The sequence below is a fragment of the Oppia nitens genome, unplaced genomic scaffold (genome assembly GCF_028296485.1).
Source record: "Oppia nitens isolate AA-2021 unplaced genomic scaffold, nextdenovo-longstitch-racon4-pilon3 scaffold1_pilon_pilon_pilon, whole genome shotgun sequence".
Taxonomy (NCBI): Eukaryota; Metazoa; Arthropoda; class Arachnida; order Sarcoptiformes; family Oppiidae; genus Oppia; species Oppia nitens.
The window spans coordinates 2,897,823-2,920,034 of record NW_026533199.1 but is presented as its reverse complement, the minus strand read 5'-3'; the positions used below and the strand labels follow the sequence as shown (position 1 = coordinate 2,920,034).

The following is a 22,212-nucleotide window of genomic DNA, read 5'->3' as shown; positions in this document are numbered from 1 at the left end:
ATACTAGTCATTTTCAGTAAACGTTAAAACATACTGTATTTCAAATCAATGAAACGTATAATTTTGATATAAATAATTATTGTTGAAATTTTTTTGATATATATATATATTTTAAATACATTAAAAATAAAATTATGAAAATATTTAAATAATGCTTTTGTTATTGTTTTTATTTTTCTGTCTTAATCTTAATTCCCATCGCTTTCCTCAATGATCCGACATCTGTCACCTCTTTAGGATAGGAGTGAGTGCCTATAATATCAGTCAATTTTGTGGTCAACTGATTGGCCAATTTTTCTTCTTCAGCCGACGGTTTTATAGGGAATGTTGTCGATGATAATCTTTGATATTGTAGTGATTGAAGATCACCGATGATACCGCCCGTCTCATTGAGTTGTAGATCAATTTCTGATAGATTTGTATCAATTGATGTCTCAGTAATTACTGATTGATTAACGTTAGTCTCGTTTTCCAATGTTTTTTGTTTTTCTCGTAATTTGATCGCAATCTTCTGGTGTTGTCCGTGAGTTAGTATATCAAGCAAAGAGTCGACTAAATTGAGGACATAATCCGTTTCTTGAGAGAATTGTGTTATACTTTCAGCGTATTGTAAGCCCATCTCGTCGTCACCATAAGTGGACAATAATAAAGCGCTGTCCTCTTCATTCAACGTTGCTTTGGATGTGTCATAGTGTGGTAAATATGAACAAAATGGACTCTCATTGATAGTCTCAATTGGTTTAACAATATTCGACTCGTGCTCTTTAAACGGTGGCAAAGCTGCTGATCCCTCAACCAGTTTGCCAACTAATGCCTCTAAATTGATATTCTGTTCGTAACTATGGTTGCCTATAATCGATAGAGTAGTGCTTCCATCGTTTCGTTGTCTTAAAAATGAAAGATTGGCACCATTTGGTCGCTTCAAACTCAACCTATCGGCAGCCATTTGTGCCGCTTTCTTGGCCTCTTCGAGAATCTGTTCGGGAGTCATGCCGTCCTCATCCATTTCTTCGGCCTCTTGCAATTCCTGTTGCTCTTCAATCAGTGGCAACGTCTCGCCAACTGTCATCGCATTCAATGTGTTCATATCGTAACTTCGATTGCCATCTATTTCTGACATTATCAGTGAATTATTCGGGTCTTCAAAATGAAAACCCAATTCATAACTGCTTAGTCCCGGATAGCTTCTCATAAGATCTATGAGCGACTCTTTGTTGAGCAGTTTGTTTCTGGTGTAATGCCATAGTTTGGTGGCCGCCTTATAGTAGACCGTTTCGGGTCTGTTATATTTCTGGCAATTATCGCAAATCAGTTTGACGTCGGCCTTAAAGTCAAGTAATGTCTCGTATTCATTGTTATCGACTTTCTTCTTTAATGTACTCAAATCCATTGGTTGTGATATAATAGATGAATATCCCGGTGCTATCATATCACTGACCGGCCACGCGAAGAACTGTTGGATGTCTTTTCGTTGCAATTGTTTATACAAATGCGACAGAAATTGCTGGAACTGTGTTTTTGACGAACTCTTCGACGACGACGAACTTACGTTTTTTTGCGGCGACTTAGAGCTCGTAGCTATCGGTGCAGGAAGTGATTGTGTCGAGTCTTGCGATTGTCTTAAATGATGAGAACAAGATCCGTGATGTCGGTGTCGATGTGATCGATGTCTGTGTCGCGAGTGATGTCCCGACGAATGGTGTGAATGTTTTCGGTGTTTCTTCTTAGACTTCTTCTTCTTTAGTTTCTTTGACGACGATTGGCTCGTTTGCGGCGACAGACCGCTAAACGCCATTAGTTTTGGCGGACTCTCGTTATCATCGACATCGACCTGCGGCTCAAGTGTCGGCGCTAACAGCGGTGCAGTCGTTGAACTGTTATTATGGTTCGGACTCGACTGTTGCGAGTAAGCCGTCGGAACTTTAAGAACCAGACGAAGAGGTTTCTGTTCGCCGGCATTGCTGTCCACGGCTGACGACGACTCACTCCGATTCTTGTCTTTGTCTTTATCCTTGTCTTTATGTTTCTTGTGTTTGCGTGAACTACCCATTCGTTTACTCTTAACGTTGGTCTCAATGATGAAGAAGACAAACACCAATCAAAGCAACAGTTTTTGTCTGACAATCAATCAATCAATGGTTTTGATTGAAACAAATGTCACAACAATTGATACAAACAAACAATAAATACAAACCAATGATTGAAATATTAAATTAATATCGTTTTAAAACCCCATTAATTACGACATAACTTACGTTTATTTTTACTTTTTTAAAGTTAAATAAACTATATTTCAAAAATATTTTCCCTATATTTCAAATTTGATGACAATTATTGTCACAAATAAAATATATAAATCAAATTTATTATATTGAATCTAATCAAACACCCACACACCCATCCATACCCACACACCCATCCACACACACACACCCACTTTTAAAACTCATTTAAATGTATAAATATTATTGCTTTTATTGTAATGAATGTTATTTTTTTTATTAATTCAAAAAGTTTTACCGTAATATTATACATGTATTTATAAATTAACATTTAGAATAATAAGTAATAATAATAATAATAAAGAGAATGAATAAATAAAATTTAATTAAAATTGTTAATAAAAAAAGTAAATTAATTAAATTTATCCGTAAATTACTTTGAAATTGAATTATTTTTGGTAACAGAAGTACTTTTTGTAGTTTTACTTTTGGCTGACGATTTGGAAGGGGTATTGAATTTATCGTTATTAGTTATAGTCGTCATCGACGACACAGAGAAGCTACCGGTGCTTTCGGATGTGCTAACAGATTGCGAACCTCTTTTATATCGGTTTTCTCTATTACTGTCCAAATCTGTCATTTTTTCACGTTTATAATACCAACAAATCATAGCAATTATAATGATAAGTATGACTATACTGGCGAACATCACCACCACTGCAGTCAATATGAAACTTCCTCTTCTGTTACTAAAAGAAAATAAGACATTCAATTGATTAAAAATTGATTTAAAAAACTTAAAGATCAAGAGTTAAGGTACTGTTTCTCATCAACTGAACATCCAATCCATTGATTAATATTTTTGATATTACAGAAACTGTTCCACTTATCGACACTGACCACCATTTGACACACATTATTGCCGGCAAACAAATACCAAATATTTTTGTATATAAAACCGGCTGTAACTGAATATCCGTTTAATTTATAAAGCATTTCGTTATCGTTTGTCAGACTAGTATTCAATTTAATCATATTTGTGGTCAAATTTATAGATAAAAAATACTTATCGGTCTTATTGTTAAAAAATAACTCATCAACAGTTAGTCTATCCAATGAAGATCTTTCAACAATTATTACATTTTTTTCGTAGTCATCAATCAGATTATATACAAATGAATTGTCATCAAGTATTTCAAACGGTAACTTATTTGTTGTATTTAATGGTATTGTATTTAGTGTTTTATTAGTATATAATTCCCAAAAATAATTAAAATTTTTCTGTTAAACAATTAAACAAAGTTATGAGTACTGCTTAAAGATATCTTATAATTAAATACATTATAGAGTATCAATTGTGGTGATGAACTGTTGTAATAAAATGCTACACTTATGGGACTTTTGATATCAGGAGACAAGTCATTCAATTGTCTTATTTGTTTCAATTCAAAAATATCTTTTTGTGGATTAACTGTCATCTCAATGATGTTATTGTTTGAGATCAATGTAATGATATCTTTGTCTGACTTATTGATAAACGCGGAATCAATTGATATGTTTGACGCACACAAAGAGTTTTTAATGGTATCCTTTGAKTGATTAAAATATTTAAATATATTAAACTGTAATAATTTTTAAAAATAATTATATCAAATTTACCGTAAATGCAAAAACTAAATAACATGAATATAAGAAAATTACAATAACTAGTATTATATTCATATTATTTTTAACACATTTGAAGGGATTTTAATTTGCTAAATAACGGCTAGAAATCGCATATTATTAAAAATGCAATTTTTGTTGTTATAATAATAAAATTTATTTTAAATTGATAAGTCATGAGATTATAATAAATTATAATAATGTTTTATATATAYACCGTATATTATATATAAAGTGAATGTTATGTCTTGTGTTTCAATTTACAATTATATTAAATATCTGTGACATTATATTTCTTATATATTTGTAATTATACTTTTAAAAATTAAATTATTCTAAACTAAAATTTTAATATAAATTACATTTTACAAGTTATTTATAAATTAAATATTTAGAATTGCAAAATCTGTAACAAATTTCTGATTTTTATTATTTATATATAATTTATAATAACAAAAGTTAAGTATAAATTTATTAATTTTTTATTATAGTTCTACAGTAAACTGAAACTTTTATTTGTTGCTTTTGATATTATAATAGTATAATAACAATTATTATAATAAATTATAAAAACTAAAAATTAATGCATTTATTATTCTGTTAAAAGTTTTGCTAATAATTTAATAACTATTTAGAGAATTAAGAGAAATCAATATAAGGTATATATAATTGTGTGTTTGTAGTGAACGCAAGCGTCAAACTTTAGTTATTTGGGACAACAATAATGACATAAAATTTTATGTAATATAGAATATACAGAATATTCTGTGTTGAAAGTCTATGTTTGAAGTGAATTATATTTATTATATTCAGTCTATTATGCCATTTGAAACGTTTAGTTATATAATTTGTTTTAGTGTCACAACATTATGCTAATCTCAACCAACAAAAAAAACATGTTTTTAAAAATATTTTTTACAATAATTATATAAATAGTTCAAATCAATATATCTGATATAATTTATTGGGTATAGAGATTTTGACCAATCAAAATTTGTGTTATTTTTAAAATTATGACAACATATAAAAAATTAATTTTATATTAAGCCCAGTTTTATACTCCGAAACACAATGRCATTATAGCTATCAATTTTGTAATAATGTAAGTAAATATAAATCAATCAATTAAACATTTTATTAGTTTGTTAATTAAATACAATAAAATACAATAGAGTTTATATAATACTGTATTAATATATCTTTAGAAATACCTTTACTTTATTGAAAATGAGTTCGTAATGAATATATTATTTTTGTAGCCTTTGCTTTAGTTTGAAATTGTTATACATTTTTTAGCTTTAAATGATTTTAATCTCTATGACAACTATTTTTAATGCAAAAAAACATGTAATACTATTTTTCATTGTTTGTTAAACACATAATTAAAAACTAGTAAATATTAGTTTATTTAAAAATTAAATTATTTATTAAATTAGCTTAATAATTTAAATCTAAAGAATAGTACTTTTAATATTATAAAAGTGAATTTTTTAAAAATAATTTATTATGATTTCAGTTAACACATATAAATTATTTAATAGCAATTTGTATACATTTAATATATAAATTTGATAGTATCTGTATATTTGCATTTATTTTTGCATGTTACTATTTATATAACAAAAAATATAAAATATTTACAAATACAAATTATACAATAAAATTATTATTATACATATACAAAAAATACCGGTATATAGTATATATATATTATGTTATATCTTATATTAAATACCATTAATATTTACATTATTAAACAGTAATATTTCATAATTAGCAAAATATTTGTGACTATCAAAAATTTAAAATGAAAAAAATAATACTAATATTACTGTTTTAGTGTAAAATTAAAATTAATAATAGTTAAATACAATATAATAAGTAAATACTAAATAACAAAAAAGTTTGTTATTATAATTTACATAATAAATTAACTTTTATTTATGTCATTTATCGATTCTTTATTACTAATTATTTAATTATTATATCTATATTTTAATAATTACTAATTTTGCTCTCGATTTCTAATAGTGTTACTATTGATTTGCATATTATTATTATGTAAATGGTTATAAATATTATAATTTTAATATAGATATTATATAAGATTTCAAATAATAAAACTATTTTAAATATAAATTGTTATTTTTATTATTATAAAAAACAATTATTATTTTATGCTATAAGTTAACAAGGCAAAACATAAAATACATTTTAAAAACATTTTTAATATAAATAAAATGAATTAATATTAATATTTGTGTTATATAGTACTAAAAATAATAATATTGAATAATATATAATTTATCGATATTATAAAATAAATCAATAGCTAAAAAAATTATTTTATAAACTATAACTTAAAGAATATAAAGCAAATAAATACTATTTTATATATATAGATAAATATGTTTATATAAATACCTATCATATCATACATGTATGTCATAAGGTTTTGCTTAGAATAAGTGATTTTACAATCGATTTTATGTTATATATATATATAAATGAAAATATAATAACACTTTTGACTTAAATGCCTACAATTTACATGTAATATCAATATGTTTGTGTGTGTGTGTGTGTGTGTGTGGAGTAGTTTTTTGTTTAAATACATAAATTTACTTCCGTGTGATTATTATTTATTTTTTTTGACTATCATACTAATTGCAATATTAATGATTTAGCAATCATATATAATCTATCTAAAAATATATAAAAATCAAAATCAAAAATTATCACGCAGTTATCTTACATAATAATTTTATTTAACACTATAAAATAAATACTAAAAATAAAAACTTCAAAATTAACATAATAGACATAATATAAAAATTTAATTTTTTAGTTTCTAAGTTATAAATAAAAATATAATTAATTTGATATGCATTACACGTTAAGTTAAATGATCATGTTATTTTATGTCGACCTAATTCAGTCCAATTTTAAACGTGATATGAATGGATCCATTGAAATATATCTAAAAAAATACAGTGATATATACTTGTGTATTGAAATATTTTTATAATGATATAAATACAATAATTGTATACTTATATTATTATTATAGAAAAATAAATAAGAAATATTTATGTATTAATTAGTTTATTTAGACAAAATTATATATGCAAATAATTAATTCTTGTTTATTATTATTATATTTTAGTTGTTTTATTAAATTATCATTTTAATATGATTGTTAAATAAATCTATTATAGCTATTTTTTCAATTTATTATTTTTAGATACATACAGTATAATGTGGATAAATTAAAAACTACATTACACAATGTGCAATATATGATATAATTTCTACAAATAAATTTTTATATTAACAAATATCCAATTTATACAAAATATTTGTTTATTCAACAATTATTGCTTATACAGWAATAATGGAAAATAGAGAAAAATTAACTAAAAATGATATTAGATTTTCGCAACTTTTAAAGCATATAAAAAATGAATCAAACAGTGAGATTAAAGAAGGGTTGAAAAAGTGGCCAAATTTGTTGTCAATGAAAGATAAGAGTAATAGATCTGCACTTCATTATTGTTCAGAAAACTCCAGTGCCTTATGTGCTGATCTAATACTAGACAAATGTCCAAATCTATTGACATTGGCCGACAACGATGGCTATACAGTATTGCATTTAAGTGTAATCAATGGCAATCAGATGATGACCCGCTATTTGATCAGCAAAAGTAATGACAGCAATAATTATTTGGATCAAAGTGACAATGAAAGACATACAGCCATACATTGGGCCACAGTTTGTGGTGAACTCGAGTGTCTCGACTTATTACTGAATGTAATATATATTTTGAATACAATAATCGATATAAAATATATGCCTAAACGCACACAATTAGACACAAAAAATTATGTGTGATTTGTCCAATAATAGGGTGGCGCACATCCATCACTGGCTGACATTCACGGGGCATATCCTATACACTATTCAGCGCAGATGTGTAGCCCTAATAGCGGTATTTGCGTTGCAAACGACACCACAATAGGACTGTCTATTCTCAATAGGCTTCTCGAAAGTCCTGACATTGATGTTAACTGTGCCGACAGCGATAGCAGAACTCCACTGTTATGGGCTGCCAGTGCTGGTCAGTTAGATATTTTTGTGTAAACACTTTATTATCACTTTGTTATAGCTTTTCACTGCCTTTTCAATCACTGAATCAATTGATTTATCATTTACTGCACAGAATTACGAAACAGTAAATTAAATTATTCTTCAGGTAATAGCTCTTCAGCTATACTATCGCTGATTAAAGCTGGATCTGACATCGAGGCCAAAGATAAAGACGGCTTAACTGGTCGGTCGTGTCATTAATTTTCATACAAAAACTTATAAACCAATAAAAAAAAACTTTTAAATTTTATTTAATGCTATTTCAGCTCTTCATTGTGCTTCCAGTAGAGGACATATTGATTGTGTCGAAACATTACTAACCCTTTGCAACGCCGACGTCAACACAATGGACTTCAACGGTTGTCCACCACTTTTCTATGCCGTGACCTTAGGTCACGCCGACTGTACACGTCTTCTCATTGAATCGGGTGCTGATGTGAATATTCAGGATCTAAAGGGAAGGACTGCAGCACATTGTGGTAAATAATTAATTTTTTTAATATAATATTTGTTACAAAAAAACTATAACCTATTAAAATAATAGGTGCAGCCAGGGGTCAATTGGAAACTCTTAAAATATTAGCACAACATAATGCAAATCTATGGCTTAGAAATAGCCGGGGTGATCTACCGTTTCACGAAGCGGTCAAATCTGGTCGTAAAGGTAATGATTATTTATATACAGTATATTTATGACAAAATCTTTTTTTTAAACAAATTATGTTTTAAGATTAAAAATAATTATTTTGTTTGTTTTTTTATTTACTAGAATTAGTTAAATGGCTATTAGACCAAATCCCGACGGGCGTGAATGCGACCAATTCATACGGTCGGTCAGCTCTACACATTGCAGCCATCAATAACAACATAGAAATGTCAAAAATATTGCTGGACTACGGGGCAGATGTTAACACAATAATGAAATTTAAGGGACACTTTCTGACGCCATTGGACGCCGCCCTACAAAAGGGCTATCGAGGAGTAGCCAAGTTTTTGCTTCTTCATGAAGCACTTCCTGCATCGAGAGTTAGTCGTGATTTGAGAAAACTAAGCCATTGTGATGGTAGTGGTAGTGCTAAATCAGGTGAGAATCAAAGTGATGAGTTCAGAGCTGCAGAAGATATTACACCTTCAGACGGCGGTTTGGATGACTGGAATCGACAGTTAGCCACAGATAGCTCGGACTCAACTCATAGCCATACAAAACCAATTAATAAAACACATAGACTTTCGTTGCCTAAACTGCCGGAAATAGTCCAACAAAGAGATCATTCAACAGAAAAGATATCATCCGCTCATCTCGAAAGTGGTAATCATTATAAGAATATTAGAGAAGTAGTCACTCCTATTGACGATAAGATGTCAAACTTAAAACAAGCCATTATTACCAATGTCTACGTTACTAATACTCCTGTCTATCACTCTAAACGTGTTCCGCCGCTCAAGAAGTCTAAAAAGAAATTGAGAAAACAATTACAGGATAATGAAGATCCCAAAGCTATAAGAGCTTACACTCCATCCATGTCTTCATCGTCTTCCTTATATAACGGCGAAGAAACCAATGTTAAAGTGCTTTTAGAAAGAAAAGACATTTCGCATACAATTTCTGATCGAGATTTCGATAAGATTTACATCAATTCAAATGATAGTCAACCACTTGTGAGTAATATTATTGATAATCAAGTTAGTGATGTAAAATTAAATCAACAAAATGATAGACACGAGTCCAGTGAATATCATAAACAAGAGGATCTAATAAGAGTTGACGAAATAAAAGATTTGAATCAAAATGAAACAATTATTGATGAAAATAAAACATCAAAATTAATGAATACTGAAAATATTGTAACAACTAATACAAACAATAAACATATAAAACAAAACTCTATTGACAACAAACAAAGTGAAATTGATTTAACTCAAGAAGTGAATAAAACGGATAAAATTAAAAGAAATAGCAATACATCGGAACAGTTAAGTGATACGAAAAAGTCTGCGGACAGGAAAATGTCAATTAATTCAAAAACAAATGAAACTTTGAAAAATCGGTCGAAAAGAAGTACAAGTATTACATCACAAACCTCTGTCAGATCGAGCAGAAGATCTTCAAAGGATAGAAAAGATTCGGTTGTGTCCACAAAAAGTAGTGCTTTCAGCCATAAATCACATGAAAGTGTAAAAACTATAAGTAGTAGTAACAAGAAATCAGATGAAACACTAAAAACTATAGATATAGAAGATTCAAGTAAAACAAATATTGATAATAAGTTTATTACGAAAGATATTGATTTAAACAATGATAATGATTTTAAAGACAATGTTAATGATGTTGAAGATAATGTTTATGATGTTAAAGATGATGATAATAATGAAAATATTGATAATACAGATGTAATACGTGATAAAAATGATATTATTAAAGATAATAATTTAATTGAAAAAAATGTTGACAAACAAAGTGATGAACAAATCAATAATAATATGGATTCAAATAATGACAATTTTAAACAAACTAATCAATTGTATGAAAATCAAAATGATTACAATGACAGTGAAGACAATAAAGATAATATTATAAGTCATTTGATTGAGCAAAATAATGATAGTCCTATTGATAATCCAATTGATAATCCAATTGATAATCCAATTGATAATCCAATTGATAATCCAATTGATAATCCAATTGATAATCCAATTGATAATCCAATTGATAATCCAATTGATAATCCAATTGATAATCCAATTGATAATCCAAATGATAATCCAAATGATAATCCAAATGATAATCCAAATGATAATCCAAATGATAATCCAAATGATAATCCAAATGATAATCCTATTGATAATTCTACAGACAATCCAAATGATAATCCTAATGACGATAGAGATAATGTCGAGAAATATTCAGAGCAATGGGATAGCGATTCCGAGACCACCATAATTGACAATTACAAAGTGATTGCTGAAGACATTAATAACAATTTTGTTGAGGAGATTGTTGACCAAAGTATTGTCACCAATGAAACGAAGGTAACAAATAATGTCATAAATGATAAAAATAGCACAAAATTTGTACCATCGGATAAAAAGAAGAATATTCGGTTGGGAATCATTGAAAAAGCTAAAGAAATGAATGATAAAGAAATGGTTAAAACAAGTAATCAAAAAACAAAAAATCCTAAAATTACTAAAATCAGTGAAAAACCAACAAAAACTACTAATAATAATAAATCCATTCCGAGTTCAAACTCTAGTAGTAAATCAACCAAAACTAGTGATAAAATGTCAATTAATGCAAATTATAATAATAATGAAAATGTCAAAACAAATCGATTACAAAAAACAAAACAAAATACTTCCGATAATAAAAAATTAACAAAAAGTAATAAAACAATTAAAGATAATAAAAAATCTTTAGTTGAAACCAAACAACAAAAACAGAGTAAAGAATTAAATAWAAGTAAAGATAATAAATATTTATTGGATAAGAGATCCAGTTTGTCATCAAGTGATATGAGTCTTAATAAGAGTATTAAAGATAAAAATAGTGTCAAATCAATGGCACTAAAGAATTCTGTTTCAAATCAAGAATTAAACGCTCAAAACACAGACAATGAAAATGATAATCAATTAAACTTTTCGAGTGAAGAGTCAATATTTGATTCAGTTCTTAATATCGAAAGTATGGATAAAGAAGATCTGGAAAGTTATCAACCATTGATGGACACGGGATATGTCATTACAAGTTCATTGTCACCACTGGAACACATTGAAGCAGTTTATTCATCAAATAAAAATCAGTTAGAAGTGTTGAAAAGTCCGAAATGCGAGTCAAGATGTGGTCATAAATTTCATTTCAAAACAATGCCCGAAAAGTTGGGCAAAATTAATACCAGTCATATCGGCTCAAGAGTCGACTCTAGACTACCGACTGACTACAGATATCCGGATAGATATCGAGTCAGAAGAATACGAAAAGAGTATAGAGAGAGACCCAGTTCTGATGGATACAAATCAATTGATCCCAATTTGATTACACAGACCGTTGAAAAAAGTTTGAGAAAGTAAGTCACAGAAAAAACATAAATAAAAAACAAATATTAATGAAATTATCGAAAAATTGATTAACTAATTATACAAATTATATGGAAATGTTTTTGACAAACAAAACAAAAATGTGACCCAAAAATGTTTTTTTATTATTATTTTTTTTTTAATAATAATTTTCTGTTCAAAATATATATAAATTAGATACCAATTAGAGCGCAAACTATTTGAAGAGTTACACGATTTAAAACGTTTTCAGATTAGGACGGGAAAGACAAATGAGATTTTAATGGTTAAACGTTTGGTCGATAAATTCAGAAAAGAGGTTAAGGCCCCGGGTATGACTGATTTTGACAACACTTTCACTTATAAAAACTATGAATATTATCTCTACGGTAAGTCATTTATATTAATTATTATTATTATTATTATTATTATATGATTTATTTATTTATTTTTCTTTGACATTTTCATTGAGAGAAATCTAATTTAATGACTATTATTAATATGTAAATAACAACTATTTAATAATAGTAGCAATAAATGTCTAAAATTAATTTTTTATGACATGTATAAATGCATATATATTTTATATAAATTATATATAAATTTATATCATATGAATATTGTATTATATTTGTAGATCAATTGCGTAAATTATCAGAGTCTAACCAGGGAAAGGTCGCATTAATAACCAGGGTATTGTTATAAATCAAATAAATAACATTTTAATAATTAATTAATTGTATTTACATATACAGTCAGTGAGTCATGAAAATATACAATTAATTAGAAATTCAAATGAAAACCTAACACAGAGTAACCCTGAACTCATACAAAACAACAACCAATTAATTAATATTAAACAAAATTGCAATAATTGTAATAATAATAATAATAGCAACGAAACGTTGGTCACAGATAAGGAGGATTGTGACACTGAAACTGAAACTGAAAATCAATGCATTAATAATGAGCTGATATCACAAACAGAAGAAGAAGAGGCAAACAATGACGAGAGGATTGTGGAAATCAATTCTTCACAAACAATGGACAATAAATCATTGAATACAAATCAATGCCAATCAATAACAGAGACAACCAATGATTTAAAGTTAGATTTAGGTAATAATAATGATAGAGATTTAGTAGATTTAAATCAATTTGATAATCAATCAGACCGTGATTGTAGTGATGGCCGACCATCGCCAACAACAACTATAGAAACAGTAAAGAAGTCTAAAGATAATTGTATTTTACCACTGGTTGCAGATGCAGATGATATACACGAAGATTTATTAAATAATAATAGATTGCAAAACATCGAAGAAGTTGGTCATAGTTTTTCAAATAATAATAATACTTTGGGGAAATTGACAAAAAAATTAAGAAATAGTTTCGATGAAATGGTTGACCAAATTCAACAAACAGCTTATCAAGAATATAGTTCTCTAATAAAACAATCTTTAGATAATAATAATAATAATAATAATCAAAATAAAGATGAGAAACATTTAGAGTCAATCCTTCATCAATCTAGTAATAAGAGTGAAGAACCTAAACATGATTTACAATCATCTATAGATAAAAATTATGAATTATATGGCGATTTTCAATCAACTGTTGGATCAGATACTCGCAGACAATTACTAATTGAAACAACTGATAGTAAAACAACAAGTATTGAAAGTAAATCCTATGAACTATCGGACGCAAAGTCGACATACGGTTCGTTTCATTCAGAAAATAGTTTAAAAGAGTTGAATATCAGTTCAACTAAAGTGATGATAAAATCTTCAAAATTGAAAAAACATAAATCAATTGAAAGGCATCGCTCAAGAAAAGAGTGTCTCAAATCTGCTAAAGATATGACACCATCGGAAAGAGCGAAGAATAGACGGAAACACAAACGCCTTAAGACAACTATTCCGGTCAGACATAAGATTAATGTACCGATCGATGAGATTAAAGAGCGATGGAAACAGATAAAGGAAAGGGAGACAAAAAAGGCTCATATATTTGGTTGGCATCAATACGACAGCCAATTATATAATCAATTCATACTTTGGTATGAACTAAACAAATATTATCTAAGACAACAAACAAACAAAATTTTATCACAAATACCTGTCTATCAAATTGAGTCCAAAGTAACGGCAAAAGTTGACACACAAATTGATAGATATTTTGAAGCGGAAAACAAAATTTTTTTACAACGATTTTCTCCAATTCATCGATAAAATAATAATAGCTATAAATAAATGATTGATTCATAAAATAGACAAAAAACAAAACAAAAAAAAACTTAACTTTGCTTAAACTAGTCTGTGATTACAAAAATAAAATTATTTAAAAAAAATCAAATATATATATCGCTTATTATCAAATTTAAACAATTATTATTGTAGTAATATAATTAGATTACAATTTTTATTATTAATTATTATTAAACATACAACTTAACAATTACAATGTTTTTTTTATTAAATGTAAATCTAAACAATTTGTTAACATTGTTGTTATTATCAAATATTTCTTGCAAAATATATTCTAAAATTATAGTTTTTAAATAAAAAAATTGTTTTTTAAACAAAAATTTCTTACAAATTAATACTCGAAAAACACTTTTAACAACAAAACACAAATATTTTGATAATAATTATTATTAATAATAATTGCAGAAAAAATATATGCATAACATTAATAATTATAATTTATTATTAAGTTTAAAAAGACATACAGAAAAAAATCGGATTAAAAATATATAAAATAAACAAAAATTTAAAAACTGTTTGATTATAATATTAGTTATGAATTGGTTTCTTAAACTTTTCTCAAACTTAAGATCAGAAAATTGATGCCAAAAATAGATGATGAAGAATAAACTGCAAACAGTGGTGATAACACATTTGACAACAATATCTCTCCCCTACAAGAACTGGTCGCACCATTCAGCCAGACATTGTTGACAATCTTTTGCTTGTTTAGCATTAGCGCCGCTCAAGTCTTTCAGCCATTCGATGAACAGTTCCTGATTCTTCTTGAGTACCAAAAACTGTCCCAAAACAACATAAGCCTAATAATTGACAACAAATTCATTATATGATATATATATATATAGATAGTTGACTAAACAATTTCACACGCATTTTGTTGTACACGTGCTGTAAGAAAGTATACAAACCTTATCGAAACCTTTGGCCTCCAGTCTCTTGCCTAAGACATCGCCAATTCCGGCCAAATCTGTGACCGGCTTTTCGCCCATCGGTTCCGACACAAAGTTGTGATGTTTTTGCGAAGTGCTCGACATTGTGTCTGTGTTTGTGTCAATGGATATTSTCTTTCAAGTCAACCAATAGGTGTGTTGTTGTAGATGAAAGTGATGGTTGAAGTTGACAGTCGACTCTTCACTCAAAACGTTAAGCAAACGGCAAATCAATTGATGTTTTGTTTATTGTTTTAAAGTCTTTAACAATAAGTGATGTCATTTGGAAAGCATTGCCCGCAATATTGCTAATAAATTTTGTGTACATAAAGTACGTCTAAAATACATTAATATATATAACATTTAATTTTAATATTAATTATAATTACAACCAAAAAATGTTATTTAAATTACTAATAAAAATAGTTTTAATTATATTATGAAARCTATTGAAAGCGMTTGTATTTAATTATTTGTTATAACTAATAATAAGTTTTTCAAAGTTTATAATTATCGGACATAATTGATGTCCACATTATAATTGAAATGTATGTTTGCATTGCAATGAAAGACAAACAAAATTCACGTTTTTATTTGAATTGTCTGTTAATTATGGTATCAATTGATCATAACTTTGAAGACAACAACCATTATTGAAGTGACGGACAGACAAACAGATTGCTGAAGACATCATTGAACTGTTGACAACATGTCAAAGACAACTAAGAATAAACACGTGACACAAGAAGTGTTAAATCAGTTTGAATTGCCTCAAGAGTGTCAACAAATTGTAAAAGTAATGATTATTTTGTGACCAAATTAATTGATAAATTAACTAAATATTTATTTGATCCAAATATATAAATAGGTGATCRCTTCTCGTGGCAATAATCTGCACGAAGTATTGACTGCCGATGGCCAACAGTTTTTGGTGTCAATGCCGCCAAAGTTCCGCAAATGGATTTGGATTAAGAGAGGTTSGGATTAACGACAACAACAAAAACCATTTGATTCAATTGTAATGYTTTTTTGTTCTTACTTTTAGGTGATTATCTGATTGTCGATCCCATAGAAGAGGGCAATAAAGTTAAGGCAGAGATTGCAAACATTTTAATGAAAGAACAGATTAAATATATTAAAGAAGAAGGAAAATGGTTTGCAATTAGATTTTTAGTGTTTAATACATGGTTTGATTGATTGATTGATTGTTTTTTGATGAAAAGGCCGCCAGCTTTTGATGATAATGACCAAAATGAAGATAAAGATGAAGATCTTCTTTTTAGGAATACTAATAGAGAACAATATATAAGTGAAAGTGATTCGAGTGATGATGAAGAAGATAGCGATGATAATGAAGTTAATGACAATCATAATAATGATTTAAATCAATAATTAGTTAGTTTTGTATAAATTTTATTAATATTGTTATATTAATTAAATGTAAAATAAATATATTTATATACAATATATTCCTATATTATATGAGAGAGCTTTATGTATCTAATAATTTAATTAAATAAACATTATTTTTATAATTTGTTTATTATATACCGCAAACATTTGTGTAAAATTTTTTTTTCATATAATATATAAATTTATTAATTAAATAATTTTTTATTAAATAAAAAAGTTTTTTTCAAATGTCATGTTATATATGAATACAATGTTTACAAAATACGAGTCAATCAGTTGTCAAAAAAATGTTAAACAAATGTGATTATAGTTAGTGTGATGTTTGTTATGTGATCCCCGATATTCCGATCATTGACCGCAACCTAATGGTCAACAATGACAACAAACAAACCATATCATTATTATGGCATCAGTTTTGTCAGACCAAGTGACCAAAAGGCCGCTTTGGTCGGCGATAAACAGTCCGTCAAGAAATTGGATGGAAATGAAATCAAAGAGTTTTACGAACAGCTCGTCTCGACAAATGATGACCAAATCAATAATGTAATTAAGAAATCGGTCAAAGACTKTAAATCATTGCATTCAATCGKTGATACCAACAAAGTTATTACAAGAAATGTCACCAAACGTGACCATAGAGTTAATGATTACAGAGTTGACTCTATCTTCAAGTTGTGTCAAAACGGAGACTTTGAGGGCTGTCAACGATGGCTTCAATTAGGTTACGATATTAATACAAGAGATCATTATATGTGGACACCATTGATGTGTAGCGCCTGTGCTGGACATCAATCAATTGTTGAGCTATTGCTTGACAATAATGCAGACATTAGTGCTAAAGATAAGAAAGGAAGCGATGTTTTGCATTTGGCGATAATCAATGGTCACAATCATATTTATGATCTCATTGTTAATCATCTGAATAAAAGTGATAATTATGATGCAAATGATGACAAGGATTGTGAACCACTTGATGAACAAACAGAAACTATAGGAAAAGGTTGTGATATTTGTCACCAGCGATACAATGGATGTGATATTCGGCACAACAGTTCAATTGTTCATCAAATTCATACCGAAAGTAGTGAACAATTGAAAAGATATTACGAAATACCAGAAAATAATAGAGGATTTCAAATGTTGTTAAGAAGTGGTTGGACTCGTGATAAAGGTTTGGGTCCCGAAGGATCAGGAAATAAATCATTAATAAAAACTGTGCTAAAACGCGATCGCTTGGGTCTGGGACTCAGTGGTGGTAGTGATCGTCGTAACAAATGTCGGGTCACACACTTCAAAGCATACGATACAAAATCAGTGGACAATCATATGAATAAATCAAAGACATCGAAAATACAGGGAAGAAAACAATCGTCAAACAGATTAAAACAAATAGAAATAAATTTTAGGCAACAATTCAAATAAAAACTTTGATTTTATTTATTTATTTTTTAATACAATTTGTTAAGTAAAATGATTAAAACATTTTTATCAGAAATTATCATTAAATTTATGATCTTTTTATTTGTTTAAGTAGTTGTAAATTTATATTTCTCTAAATTAAATGAAAATACATTATCTATATTGTACTGTATATTATATACTTTAATAACATATAGACTATATTGTATTATATACACCGTTTAATATAATAATAATAATTTATATTAAAATGATTTTTATAGTTAGTTATATAATATAAGCCTCTAAACGAGCGGAAAATATTTAATTTCATTCAATTTGGAGCCGAAAAACACGATTTACTAAAATAATATTTGTATATATATTTTATGTTAAAAATGATAATTAGAGACAAATGATTAATCACAGTGTTGGCTGCAATGGATGTTTACATTCAATGATTTTTTTTTAAAGTAAAAATAGTAAATACGATAATAAATAAATATTTAAATTTTTTCAGTCGACATAATCTTGAAATATAAGTCTCACAAAACCCCATTCGCCCTGCAATGGTGTGGCACAGAATGGACACATAGCGTGAAAACCATTAGTTCCGTGAGGTATTGGCACCTGAGACCAGTACCTGTTATGATATCAAATTAGGATTTTAAATAATGTTATTAAATAGACAGATATTTTTGAATTGTATTATATGAATATGAGTTAAACTTTTTAATCTCCTTTATTTAATTGGTATTTAATTAGTAATGAATATATAAAAATGTGTATCAAATATGTCAAACCTCGCCGACTTATCCGAAGTCATGTGTCCGCATGGGTTGAAACAAAAGCTAGGCTTTAGGATATCCATATATAGTGAGGGTTCAATACCCATTGTAAGCTTGGCTACTGGGCTAATATCGAGGCACATGGGACAGGTGCGTCCATTGGTGTTACGATTCTGACCCCAATCGTGCAATCCCTGAACGTGACCGCAATTGAGGTAAACATAGGGCTGTTTGTCTGTTTCACTTAACGATGCACTTCTTCGTGGTATCACAAGTGTATTAAGACCTACTGGACATTGAGGTCGGGCGGCATTCAGTTCATCGACCATTTCTTCTAAATGTTTTTTAGTGGGCGATGTGGCCAATCCTTCAGCTGACCTCCAAAGAAGTGTCGCACCGCATAAATCAATAAGTGTTCCATCGGTCAAAATGTTGGTTTCGTTATCGATTTTATTGCCCTTTTGAGAGGCGGATCGGGTTTCACGGACTGAATAAATTTCTCCACAAACGGACACTTCTCTCCAAATGCCACCAAATTGTGGATTTGAGGAATCATTTGTTTGCTTAACTTTTGGATGCATTATTAACACCCCATTTGTGGTCAAACCGTCAATTTCGCCGTTTTGTTGCCATTTTGTGGCCTTTTCTCCTAAAAATATATTTTTTGATGAATCAAATCCGGCGGCGTATACACGGACTTTATGAGGGGGTTTGCGCTCTATTAATATACGGCACGCGAAGCGTGATATTGTGCTTTGTTGGACCAATTTATCGGGACTCGTTTTATTAGGATCTGATACCATTGTATCAATAACAACAAAATCAATTGGGGTCTCAGATGAACGACCAATCTATCAAATTTAATATACAGTATATCTTAACCTATATTTACCGTAATAGCAATAATTTATATAAAATAAATACCTGAAACATATCGGTGTCTTCATCTGATTGATATTCAACAATAATAGCTTGAGATCTGTTAAGTGTATACGATATTGCGTGTTGATCCTTCTCTTGGATCGCCTATAATAAACAATAATTCAAATCAAACTAAATGTTAATAATAATCATAAATCAATTGTTAGACTAATTGTTAACAAACCCGTGTGTGTTGTGGCTGTTTAACCACATAATGTTTTGATTTTTTAATGCCGTTAGCCATCGGTCTCTTAAACAACAAATATTTACTTTTACGTCGACCTCTTTCTCCCTGAGGAAGGCATCCATTATAACTGCAAATCGGATAATAAATTTAACTTCCGTTCATAAACTAGAGTATCATTAATATAATTATTAAAATACAAACCCAAGAATAACAAGTTCTCCGTAAACAATAGGATAGGGCTTTTGGTTGGCCATCAAAATTGCATTTGAATCTAATTTATTATAATCCATATGTTGTGGTGATGAGGGACCAGAACTACTGGTCGACCGATTGGCTACCAGTTTAGCCGCAGCCGCACTCATCTGACGACTATCCACTTGGGGTCTAAAGTAATTCAAATACATATATAATATATTAATTAYTAATTATCATTACAAGAATTTTTTTTTAAATRTTTATTTGAATATAAAAACTAGTAAATAAAAATATATAATAATAAATATTTTCAATACCCGTTACAGAAATATCACTATTAAAAACATATTTACATTAAAGATAGATTTAATTATCATTTTTATATCTTAAGTTATAAGTCAAAAATAACACTTTTCACTAATACTGTAGTATAAGTCTTATAATAAAATCACAACAGATATCACAAAACATTCAATATTTTTTGTTGACTTTGTTTTCAAATAAAGTTAATCATCGAAACTCTGACCATATAATTGCTTTTTATCGTCAATTCATTGTAAACATATGTTTATTGGTGTAATGTAGCAAATGTTACAAAATAATAATAATTGAAAAAATTGATGACAAAAATAATAAACTAAACAGACATATATAGTATACAATATAGATATAAATAAAAAAACCTTATTTCATATTTAATAATATACTTTTTTAAGTTAGGATTGAGTTCATTAAAAAGTATATAAAATTAAGGCAAAAGTTAAGGTCTATAATTGGGTTGAATTGAAAAACATATGAAGTTTTTTGTATACAATTGTTATATCAAAATGAAATTAATTACTAAACAGGTTTGTTATATGTGTTGTATCTCTTATATACCGTACACACTATAAGCCTTATCTAACCATTTAATTGCTACTAAAGCCATAGTAAAACATAAGTTATTATTTAATATGTTTTATAAATAAATATCTTTTTACAACTAAATATCATATAACAGAAATACATAATAAAAAACAACTTTTGATAGCAATAAACAACTCATTGTTTTGTAAAATAAATTAAAGAAAACATTTTGTAGACAACAAAACGTCTACAAAATAATTAGTTGTAATTAACTAAAACTAATCGTCAATTTAGATACCAATCTAATGACATTTCATTAGTTAATATACAACAAAATATTGTATCAATTTTATAGTATTAATTAAAATATCATATTTAAAAAAATAATATAATATCTATCTATATTTGTCTTTATATCAATTGCAATACAAATAAACATTTTATATAACAATTATTATTATCACTGACTAAGACAATGGGATTAGGTTTTGGTGATTATTATAAAGACAACTCAACAAAGTTATGGTTATTATTATGTTTTCTATAATCATATGATATGTGTATTGAGTGRTAAACAAAACCCATTCAATACATTGAACTCATTATACAGTAAGTCATGTCTCGTATATAGTATTGTACTATAAATCACATGATATTATTGTATAATTGTTTTGATAATATAATAGTCATTGAAAAATAATTTTATAAAATCAGACACATATTCACAATTATAAAACTATTGGACTATTAATAATCAATTGATTTAAAAGTAATATTATATTACTATACGTTTATAATATTGAATTACATATACATTTGGGWAATATATTACAACAAAACAAAACTCACATTAACTGTAAACTGTCGGGCATTTCATCGCTAAGTTAAACACCAATAATAATATTGACAACAAAAATATCATTTGACTATTAAAATCATTGACAACATATTGCTGTCCCGCAAATTGTATCACTAAAACTCATCAATGATATCAATAATTATTAACTAATTGTATAATAAATAAATTGTATCAATAAATCAATCAATCATTTAATAGTTTGTATATAAACAATGAAATCTTGATATTAATATCAATATTGTTATAGTCATAGCATTATAATGATTGAGTCATTACATTGAAAAAACATTGACAATCAATACTATTATAACAGTTATAC

At 27.9% G+C, this 22,212-nt stretch overlaps 5 protein-coding genes across 6 annotated transcripts; 2 read left to right on the top strand and 3 right to left on the bottom strand.

The window, feature by feature from the left end:
- Positions 1-150: 150 nt before the first annotated feature.
- On the bottom strand, positions 151-2,231 carry LOC128952315 (bromodomain-containing protein 7-like). The gene has a single exon (XM_054297690.1). It carries the CDS (start codon positions 2,048-2,050, stop codon positions 170-172), a length of 1,881 nt encoding a protein of 626 aa, XP_054153665.1. The 5' UTR covers positions 2,051-2,231; the 3' UTR covers positions 151-169.
- A 12,589-nt stretch (positions 2,232-14,820) lies between these two features.
- On the bottom strand, positions 14,821-15,590 carry LOC128952330 (barrier-to-autointegration factor B-like). Its single transcript, XM_054297709.1, has 2 exons — positions 15,266-15,590; positions 14,821-15,157 (listed from the first exon to the last, which is right to left on the bottom strand). Exons 1-2 carry the CDS (start codon positions 15,389-15,391, stop codon positions 15,011-15,013), a joined length of 273 nt encoding a protein of 90 aa, XP_054153684.1. The 5' UTR covers positions 15,392-15,590; the 3' UTR covers positions 14,821-15,010.
- Positions 15,591-15,826: 236 nt separating this feature from the next.
- Positions 15,827-16,735, top strand: LOC128952326 (probable RNA-binding protein EIF1AD). The gene is made up of 4 exons (XM_054297704.1): positions 15,827-16,082; positions 16,155-16,263; positions 16,332-16,440; positions 16,510-16,735. The coding sequence occupies exons 1-4, from the start codon at positions 15,996-15,998 to the stop codon at positions 16,676-16,678; spliced, it is 474 nt and encodes a 157-aa protein (XP_054153679.1). The 5' UTR covers positions 15,827-15,995; the 3' UTR covers positions 16,679-16,735.
- Positions 16,736-16,973: 238 nt separating this feature from the next.
- On the top strand, positions 16,974-18,385 carry LOC128966247 (G patch domain and ankyrin repeat-containing protein 1 homolog). Its single transcript, XM_054313095.1, has 2 exons — positions 16,974-18,105; positions 18,382-18,385. The coding sequence occupies exons 1-2, from the start codon at positions 17,075-17,077 to the stop codon at positions 18,383-18,385; spliced, it is 1,035 nt and encodes a 344-aa protein (XP_054169070.1). The 5' UTR covers positions 16,974-17,074.
- Positions 18,386-18,452: 67 nt separating this feature from the next.
- LOC128952317 (protein pellino-like) lies at positions 18,453-22,177 on the bottom strand. 2 transcript variants are annotated; one of them, XM_054297692.1, is made up of 6 exons: positions 21,884-22,177; positions 20,195-20,377; positions 19,991-20,120; positions 19,810-19,911; positions 18,901-19,736; positions 18,453-18,740 (listed from the first exon to the last, which is right to left on the bottom strand). In XM_054297692.1, exons 1-6 carry the CDS (start codon positions 21,904-21,906, stop codon positions 18,614-18,616), a joined length of 1,401 nt encoding a protein of 466 aa, XP_054153667.1. In that variant the 5' UTR covers positions 21,907-22,177; the 3' UTR covers positions 18,453-18,613. The 2 variants fall into 2 exon arrangements, with proteins under 2 accessions (XP_054153667.1, XP_054153668.1); XM_054297693.1 differs by lacking the exon at positions 21,884-22,177 and adding an exon at positions 20,506-20,570.
- Between the last annotated feature and the right edge of the window lie 35 nt (positions 22,178-22,212).

Coding starts and splice junctions, on each gene's coding strand:
- LOC128952315 (XM_054297690.1), bottom strand. CDS start 2,050: ATGGGTAGTTCACGCAAACACAAGAAACATAAAGACAAGGATAAAGAC.
- LOC128952330 (XM_054297709.1), bottom strand. CDS start 15,391: ATGTCGAGCACTTCGCAAAAACATCACAACTTTGTGTCGGAACCGATG. Junction 15,158..15,265: donor AGGCCAAAGGTTTCGATAAG/GTTTGTATACTT, acceptor GTCAATTATTAG/GCTTATGTTGTTTTGGGACA.
- LOC128952317 (XM_054297692.1), bottom strand. CDS start 21,906: ATGCCCGACAGTTTACAGTTAAT. Junction 20,378..21,883: donor CCCGACAGTTTACAGTTAAT/GTGAGTTTTGTT, acceptor GAATTACTTTAG/ACCCCAAGTGGATAGTCGTC. Junction 20,121..20,194: donor GGAGAACTTGTTATTCTTGG/GTTTGTATTTTA, acceptor TCCGATTTGCAG/TTATAATGGATGCCTTCCTC.